The sequence below is a fragment of the Nomascus leucogenys genome, chromosome 18, assembly GCF_006542625.1.
Source record: "Nomascus leucogenys isolate Asia chromosome 18, Asia_NLE_v1, whole genome shotgun sequence".
Taxonomy (NCBI): domain Eukaryota; kingdom Metazoa; phylum Chordata; class Mammalia; order Primates; family Hylobatidae; genus Nomascus; species Nomascus leucogenys.
In genome coordinates, this window is record NC_044398.1 from 83,901,333 (window position 1) to 83,923,681 (window position 22,349).

At 37.1% G+C, this 22,349-nt stretch overlaps 1 protein-coding gene across 4 annotated transcripts in view; it reads left to right on the forward strand.

Moving 5' to 3' along the window:
• The window catches only part of POLK (DNA polymerase kappa), an 89,048-nt gene that overhangs the window by 39,914 nt on the left and 26,785 nt on the right, over positions 1 to 22,349 (forward strand). For 3 of the 4 annotated variants that reach the window (XM_003266076.4, XM_030798709.1, XM_030798710.1), the window contains exons 3-4: positions 1,176 to 1,295; positions 18,045 to 18,197. In XM_003266076.4, coding sequence (XP_003266124.1) covers positions 1,176 to 1,295; positions 18,045 to 18,197 — 273 coding nt within the window. The remainder of the gene's footprint in view (positions 1 to 1,175; positions 1,296 to 18,044; positions 18,198 to 22,349) is intronic. The other variant, XM_030798711.1, reaches the window with a different exon arrangement.

Here is a 22,349-nt window from a genome sequence, read left to right on the forward strand (position 1 = left end):
TTACCATTAAATATTTGAAAATACTTTGTAAGGAGTATTTTTTGTTGTTGTTGTTGTTGTAAGTGTGGCAAATTTAATGATATTATGTTTTATTATTTCCCTTTATTCTGTAACAATGTATTATTTTATAATACCTTCTGTAATTCACTATGTTAATATAATTCCATGGCAAGAATTCGTCAATTCTACTTGAATGGTTGGTATTTTCTTTTTTCTTTAAATTATACAAGTGATATATGACTAATTTTATATTATTTTTCTGTTACTGCTATAAAAAATCACCACAAACTTAGTGGCTTAAAATAACATAAATTATTTCCCTATAATTCTAGAGGTCAGACGTCCAGTCAGGATCTCAAAGGATTAAGGTCAAGGTATCAGCAAGACTGGTTCCTTCTGGAAGCTTTACAGGAGAATCCATTTTCCAGTTCTGTAAACTACCAGTATTCCTTGGCTGTGGCCTCATCACTCTAACCTCTGCTTCCGTCATTACATGGCCTCTCTGACTTTTACCCTTCATCCTCCTCTTACAAGGACTCGTGATTATATTGTGCCCAGGGCAATCATTTCCCCATTTCAGGATCCCTAATCACATATGAAAAGTCCTCCTTGCCATGTAAAGTAACATTCACGGATTCCAGGAATTAGGACATGTACATCTTTAAGGATAAGCAGGGGCATTATTACAGCCTACCACGCATTCTTTTATTTTTTAGTTTCAATTTTTTAAAAATATCGTTGTTCTCTTCTACCACAGGGCCTTTGCCATTCAGTCTTCTTGGACATGTAACTGTAAGGAGTATTTTTTAACACGACAGATAACTGATGATCCAACCCACTAAGGCCTTTGATACCCCCTGTGGATCCTACCTAGGACATACTGTTTTTTTCTGAATGTAAATCTGTATTCATCTCAGAGAGCTTGTACTGTGCTAAGTACTGCTCACAACAATCCTATGATTTAGTTAACTACTAATAAATTCATCTTACAAATAAAGAAACTGAGATGTAGAAAGATTAAATAATTTTAGGGTCACCTAGCTAGTAAGTAGTAGAGCTAAGTTTTAAATTAAATCTTCTGTTTCCTCAGTATGTGCTCTTAGCCACCAGGTTATACTACAGTGATGCTTTCCTTCAGATATTTTTCTTATGCTTTGTTTTGTTTTCCTCCTTAGGGGTCCAGATTTTATGGAAATGAGCTCAAGAAAGAAAAGCAAGTCAACCAACGAATTGAAAATATGATGCAACAAAAAGCTCAAATCACCAGCCAACAGCTAAGAAAAGCACAATTACAGGTATTAATTAAATTGTTAAATAAAGTGGAAGCTGGTAGAATAGTAATTGACAGTTAAAATGTATTGTCAAGTCATAACTGAAAACAAGATGAAATGTAAATGTTCATTATATTGTAAAGTATATATATTCAGCAAATGAACATACTTTGCTAAGTGTTGCTCTGCTCATTTACATAAAGACTCCACACATAGACATTGTCACCTCTATTATACAGAAGAGTAAATGAAGTCTTAATTAGGTTGAGTAACTTGCCCAGCTTGATAGGACAGGTAGTTAGCAGAACTAGGATTTAATCCAAAGCCTATGTTCTTTTTATTGTGTACATCACAGCTAGAAAAGGCCACAGGATAAACGTGGCATGTTTTCTGTAGTGCTGATTTTGCAAAAAAAATTTGAGGAATATGTTAACTAATTAAATTGGAGAGTAACTGAAAACATAATCATGTTATAGTAAAATGAAAAGTCACACTATAGATTAGAATGCCAAATGTACATGAACTTTTAAGACAAAACACAAGACTTCTAAAACCTTGGAAGGTTTTTGCCTTCTCCAGGATCTTCGGGAAGTAAATACTCCAAGTTTCCTCTTCTATTAAAAGCTATTTCAGGAGAAAAGTTTGGGAATATCCAAGTTGCAGGGCACTGTGTGGTAGACTGACAACTCAAAGCAGTCAAATTTCTGATAGTAAAACAAGTCATGGCAAGAGGAATTTACTCTTTATCAAAATCTGATCCAATGTTAACAGAGCTCTAGTCTATAAGGTAACAATAAAATTAGGTTAATCTAATATGCTACAAAATCCTTCTCTTGTGACAGAGTTCAAAGATCATAAATTGTATGTTTTCTTTATCAAACTATATAATGTGTCATTTTTGATACATATGCCTTCTCAGAGCACAAGATAATTTTTAAGTGGTCTTCTATTATGATGAAAGATGATTTGTCATATCATCATTTTTAATGCTTCACAGCATTCCACTGTATGGAGGTACCATAATTTATTTACCATATCCCACCTTGGTTTCAGTTTTTTGTTTCATACGCAACCCTGTGATTATCATTCTTATCTTTGTACTCTAGTGCTGTTATTTTGACCAAAGATGACCAAAGATGTATCATTTTACATTTTCAACATGAAAGTATTGATTTTCTCACATAATTGTAAGCCATTAATATTTCCTTATTGTGAGAATTTCCTCTTTTATTCTGTTTGTGAGTATATACACTAAGTTGCTAGCACAAGAGACCAAAAATGTAATATTTTAAATAAGAGCTGCTTTCTTTCTCACATAATAAGTGAGTAGTTCTAGCTGATGAGTGACTCTGATTATCATTTAGAGACCCAGGTTCTTTAAATCATGTTGTTCCATCATCCCCTGGTGTTATCCTTACCTGAATTAACAAAACTGAATTATTTTCCGTCCATATTCCATCTCCTGGTTAGGGAAGGGAAAAAATTGAAGGCAAGTACAGTAATTTGCTATTAAACAAGTGAAAAATAAGTTGCACACATTACTTCAGCTGACATTCTTTAGCAAGAATTTAAGTTACATGGCCACACCTAACTGCAAGATAAGCTATAACTTTAGCTGGGTGCCATGTGCCCAGCTGAAAATCCATTACTATGGAAGGAAGGAAGAATGGATTTTGGGGTTCAAGTAGCAGCCTGAAGCAATGTTTTTTGCCCACATTTCTGGGGGAGTTTATATCTATTTATCTTGATTTATAAGGTCTTAATATATTAGAGATGTTTTCTTTCCATTTGTTATGAATATTTTTCCAATATATTGTCTTTTAATTTTGTAGTTTTTCTCATATAATTTTTAATGTTTATGTAATCAAATCCAGTGACTTTTTAAAAAAAGATTTTATCTATCTATCTATCTATATATCTATATAGATGTATATAAATATATATATATATCTTCCTTTCACTTCAAAATTTATTTTTTTTTACTTTTAAGTTCAGGGGTACATGTGCAGGTTTGTTATATAAGTAAACTGGTGTCATGGGGGTTTGTTGTACAGATTATTTTGTCACCCAGGCATTAAGCCTAGTACCACTCATTAGTTACTCTTCCTGATTCTCTCCCTCCTCCCATCCTCCACCCTCCAGTAGGCCCCAGTGTATGTTGTTCCCCTCTATGTGTCCATGTGGTTTCATGATTTAGCTCCCACTTATAAGTGAGAACATGCGGTATGTGGTTTCTGTTCCTTTGTTAGTTACTAGGGATAATGGCCTCCATCTCCATCCATGTCCCTGCAAAAGACATGATCTCATTCTTTTTTATTGCCGCACAGTATTCCATGGTGTATATGTACAAAAATTTCTTTGTCCGGTCTATCATTGATGAGCACTTAGATTGATTCCATGTCTTTGCTGTTGTGAATAGTGCTGCAGTGAACAAACACAAGCCTGTATAAAAATATCTTATTTTTCAAAGCAGTTTTAGGTTCACAGCAAAATTGAATAAAAGGCACAACGATTTTCCATATACTCCTGTCTCCCCACAGGCATAGCCTCCCCTGCTATCATCATCCCCACCAGAGTGGTACATTTGTTACAGTTTATGAATCTACATCGACACAACATTATCATCCAAAGTTGATAGTTTACATTAGGGTTCAATATTGGTGGTGTACATTCTGTGGGTTTAGACAAATGTACAGTGAGGTGCATCCACCATTATAGTATCATACAGAGTAGTTTCACTGCCCTAAAAAAATACTCTGTGCTCCATCTATTCATCCCTCCCTCCCCCACTAACCCCTGGCAATCACTGACCTTTTTACTATCTCCATAGTTTTCCCTTTTCCAGAATGTCATATATTAGAATCATACAGGATGTAGCCTTTTCAGACTGATTGTTTTTACCTATGCAGTGTAATGTAAATGTATGCATTTACATTTCCTTCGTGTCTTTTCATGGCTTGATAGTTCATTTATTTTATGTACTGAATATTATTCAATTGTCTGGGTGTACCCCAATTTTTTTTTTTTTTTTGAGATGGAGTCTCTCTCACTTTGTTGCCCAGGCTGGAGTGCAGTGGTGCGATTTTGGCGCACTGCAATCTCCACCTCCCAGGTTCAAGCTATTCTCCTCCCTCGGCCTCCCGAGTAGCTGGGATAACCAGTGCCTACCACCATGCCCAGCTAATTTTTGCATTTTTTAGTAGAGATGGGGTTTCACCATGTTGGCCAATCTGGTCTCGAACTCGTGGCCTCATGTCATCCGCCTGCCTCAGCCTTCCAAAGTTCTGGGATTACAGGCGTGAGCCATACCACAGACAATTGAATAATATTCAGCACATAAAATAAATGAGCTATCAGGCTATTTGTCCATTTACCTACTAAAGGTTACTCTGGTTGCTTCTAAGTTTTGGGAATTATGAATAAAGCTGCTGTAAATATCCATGGCCAGGCTCATGTGTGGACATAAGTTTTCAACTCCTTTTGGTAAATACTAAGGAGCGCAATTGCTGGATAATATGGTAAAATAAAAATATGTTTAGCTTTATAAGAAACTGCCAGACTGTCTTCCAAAGTGACCATACCATTTTGTCTTCCCACCAACAATGAATGAGGATTCCTGTTGCTAAATATCATTGCCATCATTTGGTGTTGTCAGTATTGTGAATTTTGGCTATTCTAATATGTGTATAGTGGTATCTCATTGTTGTTTTAATTTGCATTTCCCTGATGACATATGATGTGGAGCATCTTTTCATGTGCTTATTTGCCATCTGTATATCTTCTTTGTTGAGGTGTCTGTTAAGGTCCTTGACCATTTATAATCAAGTTGTTTGCTTTCTTATTTTTGGTTTTTAAGAGTTCTTTGTGTATTTTGGGCAACAGACCTGTATCAGTTATGTCTTTTGCAAATATTGTTTCCCAATCTGTGGCTTTTCTTTTTATTCTATTGACAGTATCTTTCACAGAGCAGAAATTTTTAATTTTAATGAAGTCTAGTTTATCAATTCTTTCTTTCATGGATTGTGCCTTTGGTATTGTGTCTAAATAGTCATCATCAAATCCAAGTCCATCTAGATTTTCTCTTATGTTATCTTCTAGGAATTTTATAGTTTTGCATTTTACAGTTAGGTCTGTGATTCATTTGAGTTCATTTTTGTGGAGGATATAAGTTCATCTTTTTTTCTTTTTTTTTTTAACATGAGGATATCCAATTGTTCCAGCACAATTTGTTAAAAAACTCTTTTCTTGCTAGATGTGGCAGCTCATGCCTGTAATCCCAGCACTTTGGGAGGTCAAGGTGGGAATATCACTTGAGCCCAGGGATTCAAGACCAGCCTAGGCAACATAGCAAGACCCTGCTTCTACAAAAAATAGAAAAAATTAACTGGGGGTGGTGGCACAGGCCCATGGTCCTAGCTATTCGGGAGGCTGAGGTGGGAAGATTGTTTTGGCCTGGGAGGTCGAGGTGGCAGTGAGCCGTGATTGCACCATTGCACTCCAGCCTGGGCAACAGAATGAGACCCTGTCTCAAGAAAAGAAGAAAAGAAAGAAACTCTTCTCCATTTTATTGAGTCATTGCTCCTTTGTCAAAGACCAATTGTCTGTATTTATATGAGTCTATTTCTGGGCTCTGTATTCTGTTTCATTGATCTATTTGTCTATTCTTTTGCCAATACCACACTATCTTAACTACCGTAACTTTATAGTAAGTCTTGAAGTCAAGTAGTTTCAGTCCTTCAGTTTTGTTCTTCTTCTACAATATTGTGTTGGCTAATGGGATCTTTTGCCTCTCCATATAGATTTTAGAATCAGTTTGTTGACATCCACAAAATAACTTGCTGGGATTTTGACTAGGATTGCATTGAGTGTATACATGAAGTTGGGAAGAACTGGCATTTGATAATAGAGTCTTCCTGTTCATGAACATGGAATATCTCTCCATTTAAAGATGCTCCTTGGCTTACAATGGAGTTACATTTGGATAAACCCATTATAAAGTTGAAAAATTGTAAGTCAAACCATCATAAGTCCAGATATTCCCTGACTTAATGGTGGGGTTATGTCCAGATAAACCCCTCATAAAGTTGAAAAATCTTAAGTTGAACCATCATAGGCCAGAGACCGTATTTAGTTCTTTGCTTTCTTTCTTCAGACTTTGTAGTTTTCCTCATGTTGATCTTGTACATATTTTGTTACATTTGTTCCTAAGTATTTCATTTTTGGAGGTTTTAATGTAAATTGTAATGTGTTTTTTGTTTTGTTTTGTTTTTGAGACAGAGTCTCCCTCTGTCACCCAGGCTGCAGTGCAGTGGGATGACCTCAGCTCACTGCATCTTCCTCTTCCTGGGTTCAAGCGTTTCTCCTGCCTCCACTTCCCGGTAGCTGGGATTACAGATGCTCACTGCCATGCCTGGCTAGTTTTTGTATTTTTAGTTGAGACAGGGTTTCACCATGTTGGCCAGGCTGGTCTCAAACTCCTGACCTCAAGTGATCCACCTGCCTCGGCCTCCCAAAGTGCTGGGATTACAGGTGTGAGCCAACATGTTGGGCCTGTAATGTGTTTTAAATTTTAGATTTTATTTGTTCATTGATGGCATATAGGAAAGTGATTGACTTTTGTATATTAACCTTGTATCTTGTAACTGATTATTATCACTTACTAGTTCCAGGAACAGTATTCTTATGTTTGTTTTTTTTTTTTTTTTGGTCTTGATATTGTACTTGGAAAATTATTCCTCATAACCATGCCTATGTCTTTTTTAGTATTTTTATAGCTCTTGGCATACTCATATCTTTAGTCAATTTGGAATTTGTTTTGATGTAAAGTGTGAAGTATGTTTTTCTTAAATGGTGTTATGTTTTCCCTACATAGTATTATTTTCCCTAAGTGGTGATTCACTTGTCCCAACTCCATTTATTGAATCATGAATCCTTTCTTCACTGAGTTGAAATGAAGCACTTCCAAATTAAAAAATTCTCAATTGTTCTTTGATTTATTTCTGGACTCTCTCTTCTAATCAATTCAGTCTTTTCCTGTATCAGTACCATACAGTTTTAGTTATTGAACAGTAGGAATATAGTTTAATATTCTCACTTGTAACTCTTCTTTAAAATATTTTTTTGTTTTTCTCATGCATGTTTTTTTCAAATAAACTTAGGCATCATTTTATCAAGGTTTTAAAAAAGTCAGTTCTATCCACAATAATATTATTTTAAAGCTGATATTAATCCTTAAGCAATGTACTTTCTGGACATTTTCATTTTATTGATCTATAACCTACAAATATATTTAACAGTTTTAATGATACATTATATAAGTGATGCTAACAACTGTTAGATATTCATACTATTTTTAAAGCTCATATCCTTAAATACACTAATAATCTGAAGGAACAGAAAGTATCTTTCATTGTATAGCAGAATTTAAGATTTTGTTCCAGTTTTGGTTGACTATTTCATCAGAGGCTCTCTGGCATCTTTTGCAACAGGAACGGCAGGAAACGTGTTTTATGTTGATTGTTAAATTGTTTCATTTGTTGAGCTTCCTCCAAAAGAAGTTGTATAAATGGGAGGAGATTGAGGAAGTTTAAGGAGTCAAGAAGGCCTGAGAGAACAGAGTTGTTTTCATAGGAAATGTGTTTCTATTTTAGAGTCTTAAAATTTCCAAGTACTCGATTTTATTATGTGTGATATGATGTATGAACTATTGCTAGTCGAGCTGAGGTAAGCAACTTTTACAGGCATGAACCCCTACAGTGTTCAGAACCTCTCTAAGTATACTCCACCCTTTCCCAATCTCAGTGGACTTCTTAAAGCACAATCATTTTTGTAACTGACAAATTGTTGTATAAGAACATGGGTTCATAAATCAAGTAGACAGATGTTTATGTTACATTGCATGACAGCTATACAGCGAATCAGTGCATTTTGACCATTTTGGCAATTTATTGATTTGGTTTTTTTTTTTTTTTATTTTTTTTTTTAGAGACAGGGTCTCTCTCAGTCACCCAGGCTGGAGTGCAGTGGTGCTGTCATGGCTCACTGCAATCTCCAACTACTGGGCTCAAACAATCCTCCCACCTCAGCCTCCCAAGTAGGTTGGGACTATAGGTGTACACTTTCATGCCCAGTTAATTTTTAAAATTTTTTGTAGAGACAGGATCTCACTATGTTGCCCAGGCCAGTCTCAAACTCCTGGCCTCAAGCTACCCTTCCACTTAAGCCTCCCAAAGGGGTTACAGGCATGAGCCACTGGGGCTGGCCAACAATTGATTTTATTAACTCAAATTTATTCAGTAGTCTTGGGGAAATACTAGTTTAAGAAAACAAAACCAAAAAAACACATTATTTCTGAAATAGTCTCCTCAATGTAATAGAAATGGAAGATTTTTAAAGAAAATAAGACATAATATGGATAGAAAATATACCATTACAGTTTGATTTGAGTGTATTTCAACATTACAGACTTTAAAATATCTATTATAGGGAAGCATCATAACATAATCAAAAACAGACTCAGAGTAACCTGGTTTCAGTGTTTAGTGCTAACATTTACTAGCTCTATGACTTAAGGCAAATTACTTACTCTTACTGAGCTTTAGTTTCATCTATAAAATGGGAACAATAATTATGATCTCAGAATTATGAACAGTAAATGAGTTAACATAGGAAGCACTTAGCATATTATATGACACATATACTCAATAAATGTAACTTCTACTTTATAATTATAGATAATTAAGCCCTTATTGTATCCCTAGATAGGTGCATTACATGGGTGTCTCTTTTAATTCTTTCAATAACCTATTGAGGTTGGTTTAGTACCACTTTACAAATAAGGAAAGTAAGCATGGAAGGGGTTAAATTGCTCCCTGTCCTGTCTCATGAGTTGCAGTGCTAGGACCCGAACCAAAGCCGTTATTCTATTTTTTGTTTCTTTAAAAAAATTTGTTTTATTATTATACTTTAAGTTCTGGGATACATGTGCAGAATATGCAGGTTTGTTACATAGGTATACATGTGCCAAGGTGGTCTGCTGCACCCATCAACCCATCATCTACATTAGGTATTTCTACTAATGCTATCCCTTCCCTTGTTGCCCACCCACCAACAGGCCCCAGTGTGTGATATTCCCCTCCCTGTGCCCATATGTTCTCATTGTTCAACTCCCATTTATGAGTGAGAACATGCAGTGTTTGGTTTTCTGTTTCTGTGTTAGTTTGCTGAGAATGATGATTTCCAGCTTCATCCATGTCCCTGCAAAGGATATGAATTCATTTTTTATGGCTGCATAGTATTCCATGATGTATATGTGCCACATTTTCTTTATCCAGTCTATCATTGATGGGCATTTGGGTTGGTTCCAAGTCTGATATTGTGAAGAGTGCTGCAATAAACATACCTGTACATGTGTCTTTATAGTAGAATGATTTATAATCTTTTGGGTATATAACCAGTAATGGGATTGCTGGGTCAAATGGTATTTCTGGTTCTAGATCCTTGAGGAATCACCACACTGCCTTCCACAACAGTTGAACTAATTTACACTCCCACCAACAGTGTAAAAGCGTTCCTGTTTCTCCACATCCTCTCCAGCATCTGTTGTTTCCTGACTTTTTAATGATCACCATTGTAACTGGTGTGAGATGGTATCTCATTGTGGTTTTGATTTTCATTTCTCTAATGACCATTGATGATGTGCTTTTTTGTTTGTTGGCTGCATAAAGGTCTTCTTTTGAAAAGTGTCTCTTCATATCCTTTGCCTGCTTTTTGATGAGGTTGTTTGGTTTTTTCTTGTAGATTTGTGTGAGTTCCTTGTAGATTCTGGATATTAGCTCTTTGTCAGATAGATAGATTGCAAAAATTCTCTCCCATTCAGTAGGTTGCCTGTTCACTCTGCTGATAGTTTATTTTGATGTGTAGAAGCTCTTTAGTTTAATTAGATCCCATTTGTCAATTTTGGCTTTTGTTGCAATTGCTTTCAGTGTTTTAGTCATGAAATTTTGCCCATGCCTATGTCCTGAATGGTATTGCCTAGGTTTTCCTCTAGGGTTTTTATGGTTTTAGGTCTTATATTTAAGTCTTTAATCCGTCTTGAGTTAATTTTTGTATAAGGTGTAAGGAAGGGGTCCAGTTTCAGTTTTCTGCATATGGCTAGCCAGTTTTCCCAACACCATTTAGTAAATAGGGACTCCTTTCCCCATTGCTTGTTTTTGTCAGGTTTGTGAAAGATCAGATGGTTGTAGATATGTGGTGTTATTTCTGAGGCCTCTGTTCTGTTCCATTGTTTTTGTTACCAGTACCATGCTGTTTTGGTTACTATAGCCTTGTGGTATAGTTTGAAGCCAGGTAGCATGATGCCTCTAGCTTTGTTCTTTTTGCTTAGGATTGTCTTGGCTATACAAGCTCTTTTTTTGGTTCTATATGAAATTTAAAGTAGTTTTTTCTAATTCTGTAAAGAAAGTCAGTGGTACCTTGATGGGAATAGCTTTGAATCTATAAATTACTTTGAGCAGTATGGCCATTTTTACCATATTGATTCTTCCTATCCATGAGCATAGAATGTTTTTCCATTTGTTTGTGTCCTCTTTTATTTGCGTGAGCAGTGGTTTGTAGCTCTCCTTGAAGAGGTCCTTCACATCCCTTGTAATTTGTATTCCTAGGTATTTTATTTATTCTCTTTGTAGCAATTGTGAGTGAGAGTTCACTCATGATTTGGCTCTCTGTTTGTCTATTGGTGTATAGAAAAGTTTGTGATTTTTGCATATTGATTTGGTATCCTGAGACATTGCTGAAGTTGCTTATCAGCTTAAGGAGTTTTTGGGCTGAGACAATGGGGTTTTCTAAATATACAATCATGTCATCTGCAAACAGAGATAATTTGACTCCCTCTCTTCCTGATTGAATACCCTTTTTCTTTCTCTTGCCTGATTGCCCTGGCCAGAACTTCCACTACTATGTTGAATAGGGGTGGTGAGAGAGGACATCCTTGTCTAGTGCTGGTTTTCAAAGGGAATGCTTCCAGCTTTTGTCCATTCAGTATGATATTGGCTGTGGGCTTGTCATAAATAGCTCTTATTATTTTGAGATACGTTCCATCGATACCTAGTTTATTGAGAGTTTTTAGCATGAAGGGGTGTTGAATTTTATCCAAGGCCTTTTCCGCATCTATTGAGGTAATCATGTGGTTTTTGTCATTGGTTCTGTTTATGTGATGCATGACGTTTATTGAATTGCATATGTTGAACCAGCCTTGCATCCCAGGGATGAAGCTGACTTGATCGTGGTGGATAAGCTTTTTAATGTACTGCTGGTTTCGGTTTGCCAGTATTTTATTGAGGATTTTCACATTGATGTTCATCAGGTATATTGGCCTGAAATTTTTTTGTTGTTGTTGTGTCTCTCTCAGGTTTTGGTATCAGGATAATGCTGGCCTCATAAAATGAGTTAGCGGAGAGTCCCTCTTTTTCTGTTGTTTGGAATAGTTTTAGAAGGAATGGTACCAGCTCTTCTTTGTACCTCTGATAGAATTCAGCTGTGAATTTTTGTGTTTTTAGTAGACATGGGGTTTCCCCATGTTGGTCAGGCTGGTCTTGAACTGCTGACCACAGGTGATCTGCCCACTTCAGCCTCCCAAAGTGCTGGGATTACAGACGTGAGCCACCGTGTCTGGCTGTGAATCTGTCTGGTCTTGGACTTTTTTTGGTTGGTAGCCTGGCTAGCAGCCTGCCTATTTTGTTAATCTTTTCAAAAAAACAGCTCCTGAACTCATTGATTTTTTTAAGGGATTTTCGTGTCTCTATCTCCTTCAGTTCTGCTCTGATCTCAGTTATTTCTTGTCTTCTGCTGGCTTTTGAATTTGTTTGCTGTTACTTTTCTAATTATTTTAATTGTGATGTTAGGGTATTGATTTTAGATCATTCCTGCTTTCTCCTATGGGCATTTAGTGCTATAAATTTACCTCTAAACACTGCTCTAGCTGTGTCCCAGAGATTCTGGTACGTTGTGTCTTTGTTCTCATTGATTTCAAAGAACTTACTTATTTCTGCCTTAATTTCACATTTATCCAGGAGTCATTCAGAGCAGGTTGTTCAGTTTCCATGTAGTTATGCAATTTTGAGTGAGTTTCTTAATCCTGAGTTCTAATATGATTGTGTTGTGGTCTGAGAGACTGTTTGTTATGATTTGTGTTCTTTTGCATTTGCTGAGGAGTGTTTTACTTCCAATTATGTGGTCAATTTTAGAATAATTGCGATGTGGTGCTGAGGAAAATGTATATCCTGTTGATTTGGGGTGGAAAGTTCTGTAGATGTCTATTAGGTCTGCTTGGTCCAGAGCTGAGTTCAAGTCCTGAATATCCATGTTAATTTTCTGTCTCGTTGATCTGTCTAATAGTGACAGTGGGGTGTTAAAGTCTCCCACTGTTATTGTGTGGGAGTCTAAGTCTCTTTGTAGATCTCTAAGAACTTTATGAATCTGGGTGCTACTGTATTGGGTGCATATATGTTTAGGATAGTTAGCTCTTCTTGTTGCATTGATCCCTTTACCATTATGTAATGCCCTTCTTTGTCTCTTTTCATCTTTGTTGGTTTAAAATCTGTTTTATCAGAATCAGAGACTGGGATTTTTTTTTTTTCCTTCCTTCCTTCCTTCCTTCCTTCCTTCCTTCCTTCCTTCCTTCCTTCCTTCCTCCCTTCCTTCCTTTCCTTGGTAAATCTTCCTCCATCTCTTTATTTTGAGCCTATGTGTGTTGTTGCATGTGGGATGGGTCTCCTGAATAGAGCACACTGATGGGTCTTGACTCTTTATCCAATTTGCCAGTCTGTGTCTTTTAATTGGGGCATTTATTTTGATCCTGTTATTATGATGCCAGCTGGGGATATTTTGCCCTTAGTTGATACAGGTTCTTCAAGTGTCAGTGGTTTTTACATTTTGGTATGCTTTTGCAGTGCCTGGTACCGGTTTTTCCTTTCCATATTTAGTGCTTCCTTCAGGAGCTCTTGTAAGGCAGGCCTGGTGGTGACAGAATTCCTCAGCATTTGCTTGTCTGTAAAGGATTTTATTTCTCCTTCACTTATGAAACTTAGTTTAGCTGGATATGAAATTCTGGGCTGAAAATTCTTTAAGAATGTTGAATGTTGGCCCCCATCCTGTTCTGGCTTGTAGGGTTTCTGCAGAGAGATCTGCTGTTATTCTGATGGACTTCCCTTTTTAACCTGACCTTTCTCTCTGGCTGCTCTTAACATTTTTTCCTTCATTTCAACCTTGGTGAATCTGATGATCATGTGTCTTGCGGTTGCTCTTCTCGAGGAGTATCTTGTGGTTTTCTTTGTATTTCCTGAATTTGAATGTTGGCGTGTCTTGCTAGGTTGGGGAAGTTCTCCTGGATAATATCCTGAAGAGTGTTTTCCAACTTGGTTCCATTCTTCTTGTCAGTTTTAGTTTCACCAATCAAACGTAGGTTTGGTCTTTTCACATAGTCCCATATTTCTCGGAGGCTTTGTTCGTTCCTTTTATTCTTTTTTCTCTAAACTTGTCTTCATGTTTTATTTCATTAAGTTGATCTTCAGTCTCTGATATCCTTTCTACCGCTTGATCAATTCAGCTGTTGATACTTGTGTATGCTTCACAAAGTTCTCGTGCTGTGTTTTTCAGCTCCATCAGGTCATTTATGTTCTTCTCTAAACTGGTTATTCTAGTTAGCAGTTCCTGTAACCTTTTATCAACGTTCTTAGCTTCCTTGCATTGGGTTAGAATATGCTCCTTTAGCTCGGAGGACTTTGTTATTACCCACCTTCTGAAGCCTGCTTCTGTCAATTTGTCAAACTCATTCTCCATCCAGTTTCGTTCCCTTGCTGGCATGAAGTTGTGATCCTTTGGAGGAAAAGAGGTGTTCTGTTTTTTGGAATTTTCAGCCTTTTTGCACTGTTTTTTCCTCATCTTTGTGGATTTATCTACCTTTAGTCTTTGATGTTGGTAACCTTTGGATGTGGTTTTTGCGTGGTTATCCTCTTTGTTGATGCTGATGCTGTTGCATTTGTTATTTTTCCTTCTAGCAGGACCCTCTTCTGAAGTTCTTCTGGAGTTTGTTGGAGGTCTACTCCAGACCCTGTTTGCCTGGGTATCACCAGTGGAGGCTGCAGAACAGCAAAGATTGCTGCCTTTTCCTTCCTCTGGAAGCTTCATCCCAGAGGGGCACTACCAGATGCCAGCTGGAGCTCTCCTATATGAGGTGTCTGTCAACCCCTGCCATCAGGAGGCATTGGGGTCAGGCACCCACTTGAGGAGGCAGTCTGTTCCTTAGCAGAGCTTGAGCACTGTGCTGGGCGATCTGCTGCTCTCTTCAGAGCCAGCAGGCAGGAATGTTTAAGTCTGCTGAAGCTGCGCCCACAACTGCCCCTTTCCCCAGGTGCTCTGTCCCAGGGAGATGGGAGTTTTATCAATAAGCCCCTGACTGGGGTTGCAGCCTTTCTTTCAGAGATGCCCTGCCCAGAGAGGAGGAATCTAGGAAGGCAGTCTGGCTACAGTGGCCTTGCCAAGCTGTGGTGGGTTCCACCCAGTTCGAACTTCCCGCTGGCTTTGTTTACATTGTGAGGGGAAAACCTCCTACTCAGGCCTCAGTAATGGCTAACACACCTCCCTTCACCAAGCTGGCGTGTCCCAGGTCAACTTCAGACTGCTGTGCCCGCAGTGAGAATTTCAAGCCAGTGGATCTTAGCTTGCTGGGCTCCGTGGGCATGGGATCCACTGAGCCAGACCACTCAGCTCCCTGGCTTCAGCCCCCTTTCCCGGGGAATGAACGGTTCTGTCTCTGGCGTTCAGGCACCACTGGGGTATGAAAAAAAACTTGCAACTAGCTCAGTGTCTGCCCAAATGGCTGCCCAGTTTTGTGCTTGAAACCCAGGGCCCTGGTTGTGTAGGCACCCAGTGAAATCTCCTGGTCTCCAGGTTGTGAAGACGGTGGGAAAAGCGTAATATTTAGGCTGGATAGCACCGTCCCTCACCAACGGCACAGTCCCTCACGGCTTCCCTTGGCTAGGGGAGGGAGTTCCCAGACCCCTTGTGCTTCCCAGGTTAGGTGACACTCCACCCTGCTTCTCGTAGCCTTTCGTGGCCTGCACCCACTTTCTAATCAGTCCCAGTGAGGTGAGCCGGGTACCTCAGTTGGAAATGCAGAAATCACCCGCTTTCTGCTTTGGTCTCACTGGGAGTTGCAGACAGGAGCTGTTCCTATTCGGCCATCTTGCCCGGGAATCCCCAAAGCCGTTATTCTTAACCAGTGTGACACACACCAGTTTTGAGCAGTAGCAAAAGGAACAATGTGCATGTTGGAGACTCAGATCAAAACTTGAAAGTCATTGGAAAATGGAAGAAAGGACAATATGAATGGGGATTTCAGTTGAAGAAACTTTTAAAAGTAATAGTGGCATGCATCTGGTTGATGTAGAAAGAAAAGAGTTCAGACAAGGGTGACTAATGAGAGATAGTAAAGGAAAGTGGAATGTATGAGTCATGCAGTGGAGAGGTTTCCTTTTGGCAACTACACTTGCTTTAAGCACAAAAAAGGAGAATAGCTTGCTGAAGACATTATAGCATTAATATATGAGTCTGAGGAGAATTTTTTCCCATTTGACTTGCTTTCTATTTATTATCTTTTTCTTTTCTAGATGATTCCATGTCCAAGTATTTCAGATGCCACTTTCTTATTCTCATTTGACTGTTATATCTTAGGTATATTTTCTGGATTAAAATAGAGTAGTTTTTAGTTTACAGTTGTTTTTGTTAATCTCCATAATTTGTTTATATGTGGTCATGGTGCTATTCTCTGGTTCAGAATTGAGGTACTGAAAGAAGTAGATTTTAATTAGCATGTTAAATTTTGGTAATATTGAAGGGTTCCATTTATTAGGTATGGGATTTTACTGTAAGAAGTTAGCCTTCAAGATTTTTCTACTAGTACTGCTTTCACTTTTTAAACCAACTTTAATATACTGCTATAAATTCATTATTTTTCTCCTTCTAGTCTCCCTTCCCCGTCTGTCTTGTGAGAAAATAATTTGAAGTCAGATAAGGTCTTTCTCCTTAAGGAACTGACAATTTAGTATCTAATACAGTAAGTGCCATGCAAGAGCAGGAAAACAAGGAACATTAAATTCTGTGACACAGACGACAGACATTCCATTAAGATACGAAGAGATATTTCAGCTGATCATTGAAGGCTTGTGACAGAGCTTGGAAAGGCACTCTAGACAGAGGAACAGCCTGAGGAAGGCATAGAGCAACCCAGGTCATTCAGTGAGCTGTAGCCTAAACAAGGGGAAGCCTCCTACAGATTTCACTGTACCTCCTGGAGACAAACATGAGTCAGGGTGATTGCTTCTAAAAGAGGAGTTATAGTTTTAACCTGCAACTAGTGGGCAGCTAGTGTCACAATAACACTAAGAAGGAAGGACATAAAAAAAAATTCTGCAGAGTGGAGGCAAAGCTGGAGTCCAACATGAGGGAAAAAGCCACATATACACCTATAGCTCTCCACCTTTGAGAAAACTTGCTAGAGGGAACTCCACATTCCATAGATGACCCCACTTGCTCATTGCTGGCTGTTTTTCTCTCAGTTTTTAATGTTTTATTATGCAGCTATCCATTGATCCTTTTAGTAACAGATGCATTTATTGAACTTGTGCCATGTACCAAGTACTTTCTATGTTCTGTATGTTTTCCAGCTTATTTAATAGCTTTCTTATGATTTTTACTTTAATGGTCTTGGTAACTTCCCTATGTTGCATAGATCACAACTATTACACAGCCACCTCCAGCTGCAGGGTAAGCTGGGAAAGTGAGTATTTAGCCTTTCTTGCCTTGATAGTGGAGGCCAGCCACAAAAATGGAAGTTAGAAATGAGTATGTCTGCTTACATAATCACTTTTCTTACTTGCTTCCTTTGTTTATTTCTACCCCCTTTCATTTCTTTCTTGTTGTAAATCTAATTCTTTTTCTCTGAAGAAACTAAAATTCTTTAAAGATTAAGAATCTTCACTATTGTATTTGACATATATATTAAAGTTCATGAAGAATAAATTACAGCTTGCATTTTAAATTTTACTTGTATAGATTAACATCAAATTTTAACATTATAAAAGCAATTCTACAGAGGGAACATTTACATTATGCTTCAGTATCTTCAGTTGTACCTTACTGTTCAGCATAAATATCATATGCCAAAGAGGTATTATCTTTTGTTGTATATTTCCTTTGTTGCTTTTTTAAGACATTATTATTATGAATCAAATGTCAGTTGTTTATTTTACTTACATTGAAGCTTTTAGTTATAGTGAGTTGGACTCCAAATTTATGAAACAGTAGAATCATTTGATAAAAGCAGTTGGATTAGATCATTCATTCCTTAAATATTAAGTTCCCGTTATGTGCCTGAGGGTATGGAGAGATGAAAGAGTTGCTAGGGAATTATATTTGAGGATGGGCTGTCTCTATGAAAATAAAAGCGATTACCAATTTTAATTTAAAAAACAATAAAATATACATAGATAAACACTTGTAAACAATAATAAATATAAACCCATAAACACCCATGAACAACAAAATACACACCCATAAGTACGTGGATGGGTGGATGGATGAATGGATGGTTGGATGGATGAATGGGTGTGTGGACAGAGACTGATAGACGCTGAATAAATTAAGATTAATGTTGCGGTTAATGGTGTTTCAATATTATGTTGTCTAAAAGTATGTTAACTTTTTTAAAAAATTAAGGTTGACAGATTTGCAATGGAATTAGAACAGAGCCGAAATTTGAGCAATACCATAGTGCACATTGACATGGATGCTTTCTATGCAGCTGTAGAAATGAGGGACAATCCAGAATTGAAGGATAAACCCATTGCTGTAGGATCAATGAGTATGCTGGTAAGTAAAGATCAAAGACAAAAAGGAAATTTTATAACATATTCAAATAAGCTTTACTGTTTCATGAAGGGGGAATTCTTTATTGAGGTCTACCAGTTTGCTGAGTATTTTTCTGGGTGCCTTATATATGACTCAATTACTGAATCCTTTCAACATACTTTAAGGCAGGGGACCTCAACCCCCAGTTCACAGATTGGTATTGGTCCATGGTCTGTTAGGAACTGGGCCTCACAACAGGAGGTGGGCGTCAGGCAAGCAAACGAAGCTTCGTCTGTATTTACAACCACTTCCCATCACTTGCAGTATGACCGAGCTCTGTCAGATCAGTTGTGGCATTAGATTCTCATAGGAGCGCAAACTCTATTGTGAACTGCACATGCAAGGGATCCAGGTTACATACTCATTATGAGAATCAAATGCCTGATGATCTGTCACTGTCTCCCATCACCCCCAGATAGGATTGTCTAATTGCAGGAAAACAAGCTTAGGGCTCCCATTGATTCTACATTATGTTGAGTTGTATAATTATTTCAATATATATTACAATGTAATTATAATAGGAATAAAGTGCACAATAAATGTAACATGCTTGAATCATCTCAAAACTATCACCCCACCAGTCCATGGAAGAATTATCTTCCACAAAACCAGTCGCTGGTGCCAAAAAGGTTAGGAACTGCTGCTTTAAGGTACTAGTTTTTATTTCCATTTGGCAAAAAACAAAACTCAGAGAGATGTTTAATAACTTGCCCAAAGTTACAAACCTAATAATTTCCATGGCAAATTAAATTTTTCCATAAGTAACCGTCCTAGTTAAAGAGAGTTGAAGAAGAAAGAAAAGGAAATGTTATTCTGAAGTATTAATAGAGATTTTCAAACTGGTCTGCAGGCCAAATCCAGCTTTTTATTGGAAAAAAGTCACCCCCATTTATTTATTACTATTGTTGCACTAAAAGAGCAGAGTTCGATAATTGAGTGATCTGCAAAGCCTAAAACGATTACTATCTGGACTTTCACAGAAAAGAAAAGGTTTGCCAACCCTAGTTCTGGAATAACATACTTCGTTAATAGAGTACGTTTAGAATGCAGTTAAATTGTTTTTCCCATGACTTAGAACTTTTGCTTTTCTGATTACTGAGTTGCTCTTCCTTTTTACCACTCTAACCTTAGAAGGTAAAAATGACCAGGATAGCTATGTGTGGCTGAAAGTGTGTTGGAAATTAAAAGTAGCAACTAAAATAGATGAGCTTTGGTAATTAAAAAGTATTAGATAAACAAGAAGAGTTCTTCCCTGTTCCTAACTCCTTCCCATGCCTTAGATAGCTACAAAACTAATTCTTACTGAGTGATTATTTTGTTATAAAACTATAATCTGTTTGTTTCTTTATCTCTGCCTCTGTGAGTATGCAGGCAACTGATAACTCTGATTCCAAAACACTGTTTTTTGAAAGGAAACTCGCCTTTCCTACAAATCATCAATAAATATTTCAAAAAATATTTTTAATTTTATTAAGATATAACACCATAAATTTATGTATGTTTATGTATGTGTATACGTACAAACTTGCTGTAGCCATATTAAAGCTAAGCCGACTGCTTTTGAAATCTACAAAATATTTTCTTTCCTACAATTTCTGTCCTCCTAAAAATCAGTTATTGTTTCTAAATTCAAAATTACTATTTGTTATATTTAAACAAAGATTACCCCTTTTGTATCTCCTTCACTTATGTATTCTCTTTTGTATGTTGAACAAATAGTTTTCCCTTCTACTAAGCATAACTTTTTGTCCTATTAAACATATGAAAGTATATCTACAAATTAATGGGAGTGATTGATTATTCCTACTGATAGAATTCTTTTTTGGTGAATTTGATGGATTTTTGAAATGTTCTAACTTGGCACTGAGAGTTGCAACTGAGATCCTACAGCAGTTACCTATTGCTGCATAACAGCCTCCCCCAGTATTTAGTGGACAGCCAAAATTTACTTGCTCATGATTCTGTAATTTGAGCAGAGTGCGATGGCGATGGCTCAACCCTGCTCTACCTGGAGTTGGCTAGGGCAATTTAACTGAGGCTAAAAAATCCAAGATGGCTTCATTCACAGGTCTGGCACTTCGACTGAGATTGGAATGGATTCCAGCTTCAGAACTTTCTCCTCTCCATTGTTGCTTCAACATTTAGTAATCTACCCCAAAATATTTACAATGGTTGCTGGATTACAAGAAGCAAAAGCCTAGGTTTCAGAACTCTGTCACTTCCCTCACATTATTTTCATCAAGGCAAGTCACGTGGCATGAGGAACTAGAACCCACTTTTGATAAGAGTAACTTGTAAAGTATTGTGGCTGTGATCTACAATATACCACAAATCTAAAAGTTAGAGAAATTCTTATTTAAAAGTTTGTCCTCTACTATAGATCTAGCTTTTATGTCAATTATATTAAACTTATTTACTAAAGCATTGGTTTTGTTTCTAGTGCTATCCACATTTTCTGTTCCAGAACACTGACCTAGGATTAGTATAGTTCTGAGTACTATCAAGATGTTTTAAGTGCCATTTGAAAATCATTAGAGGAAAATTCATATTATTCTGAAATAATCCCTTCATTTGATTCTGTTTTGCCTTTCTTTGAAATTTCACTTGAGATTCCAAATAAGGATTTAATTTGTGATAAAATTTGTTTTATAAATAGTACTGTGGTCTACCACGTTCACATAGACTTTCATCAGATATCATCAACACGATTTAATAAGCAATATTCTCCTTTTTACTCTCATACTTTTGTAGTTCCATCTCCTAGTCAAAATGTTTTCAGCAAAAAAGATAATTAAGCCTTAAAAAAACCCTTAATTTCTAAACTTATTTTAAGCTTTAATCACTTCATTTTGGAGACTTAATTTGGCTGACCACATGGTAGACGTTTTATTTTTGTTCTAGATGAAAAGTTTCCAAAATCCCAAATAGAGCAAATTCCAAAAGTTTACTATTATACTATACTATTACTTTCTATAACGTAACATCTATACTATTTGTACTATACTATTATTTTATGACTATTCTATACAACTTACTATACTATTACTTTCATGTAACATAACTCACTATCATCCAAACTTTGATATTCATTCTATAACAAGTATGCCTTAAAACCAATGAAGTTTAGTTAGTAGAAATATAATAAAATCTTTTTATTAGCACGGTCTTGCTTATACCTGGTATCGCATTATAAATATAGGGATAGTAATGGGAGAGGGTCATGGTATCAAAATACCGTGACAGAATAAGTCAAAACTTGGATTAAATCAGTGGCCTATAATCAGAGAAATGCAAATCAAAATGACAATGAGATACCATCTCACACCAGTTAGAATGGCGATCATTAAAAAGTCAGGAAACAACAGGTGCTGGAGAGGATGTGGAGAAATAGGAACACTTTTACAGTGTTGGTGGGACTGTAAACTAGTTCAACCATTGTGGAAGTCAGTGTGGCAATTCCTCAGAGATCTAGAACTAGAAATACCATTTGACCCAGCCATTCCATTACTGGGTATATACCCAAAGGATTAGAAATCATGCTGCTATAAAGACACATGCACACATATGTTTATTGCAGCACTATTCACAATAGTAAAGACTTGGAACTAACCCAAATGTCCAACAATGATAGACAGAATTAAGAAAATGTGGCACATATTCACCATGGAATACTATGCAGCTATAAAAAATGATGAGTTCATGTCCTTTGTAGGGACATGGATGAAGCTGGAGGCCATCATTCTCAGCAAACTATCACAAGGACAAAAAACCACACACTGCATGTTCTCACTCATAGGTGGGAACTGAACAATGAGAACACATGGACACAGGAAGGGGAACATCACATGCCGGGGCCTGTTGTGGGGTGGGGGGAGGGGGGAGGGGGGAGGGATAGCATTAGGAGATATACCTAATATTAAATGACGAGTTAATGGGAGCAGCACACCAACATGGCACATGTATACGTATGTAACTAACCTGCACGTTGTGCACATATACCCTAAAACTTAAAGTATAATTAAAAAAAAAGATATGATAGAATGATGGCCTTGGGTCATTAATAAAAAACAATGCTTAATACATTCTATTTTTGGAAAAACAAAAAAACAAAAA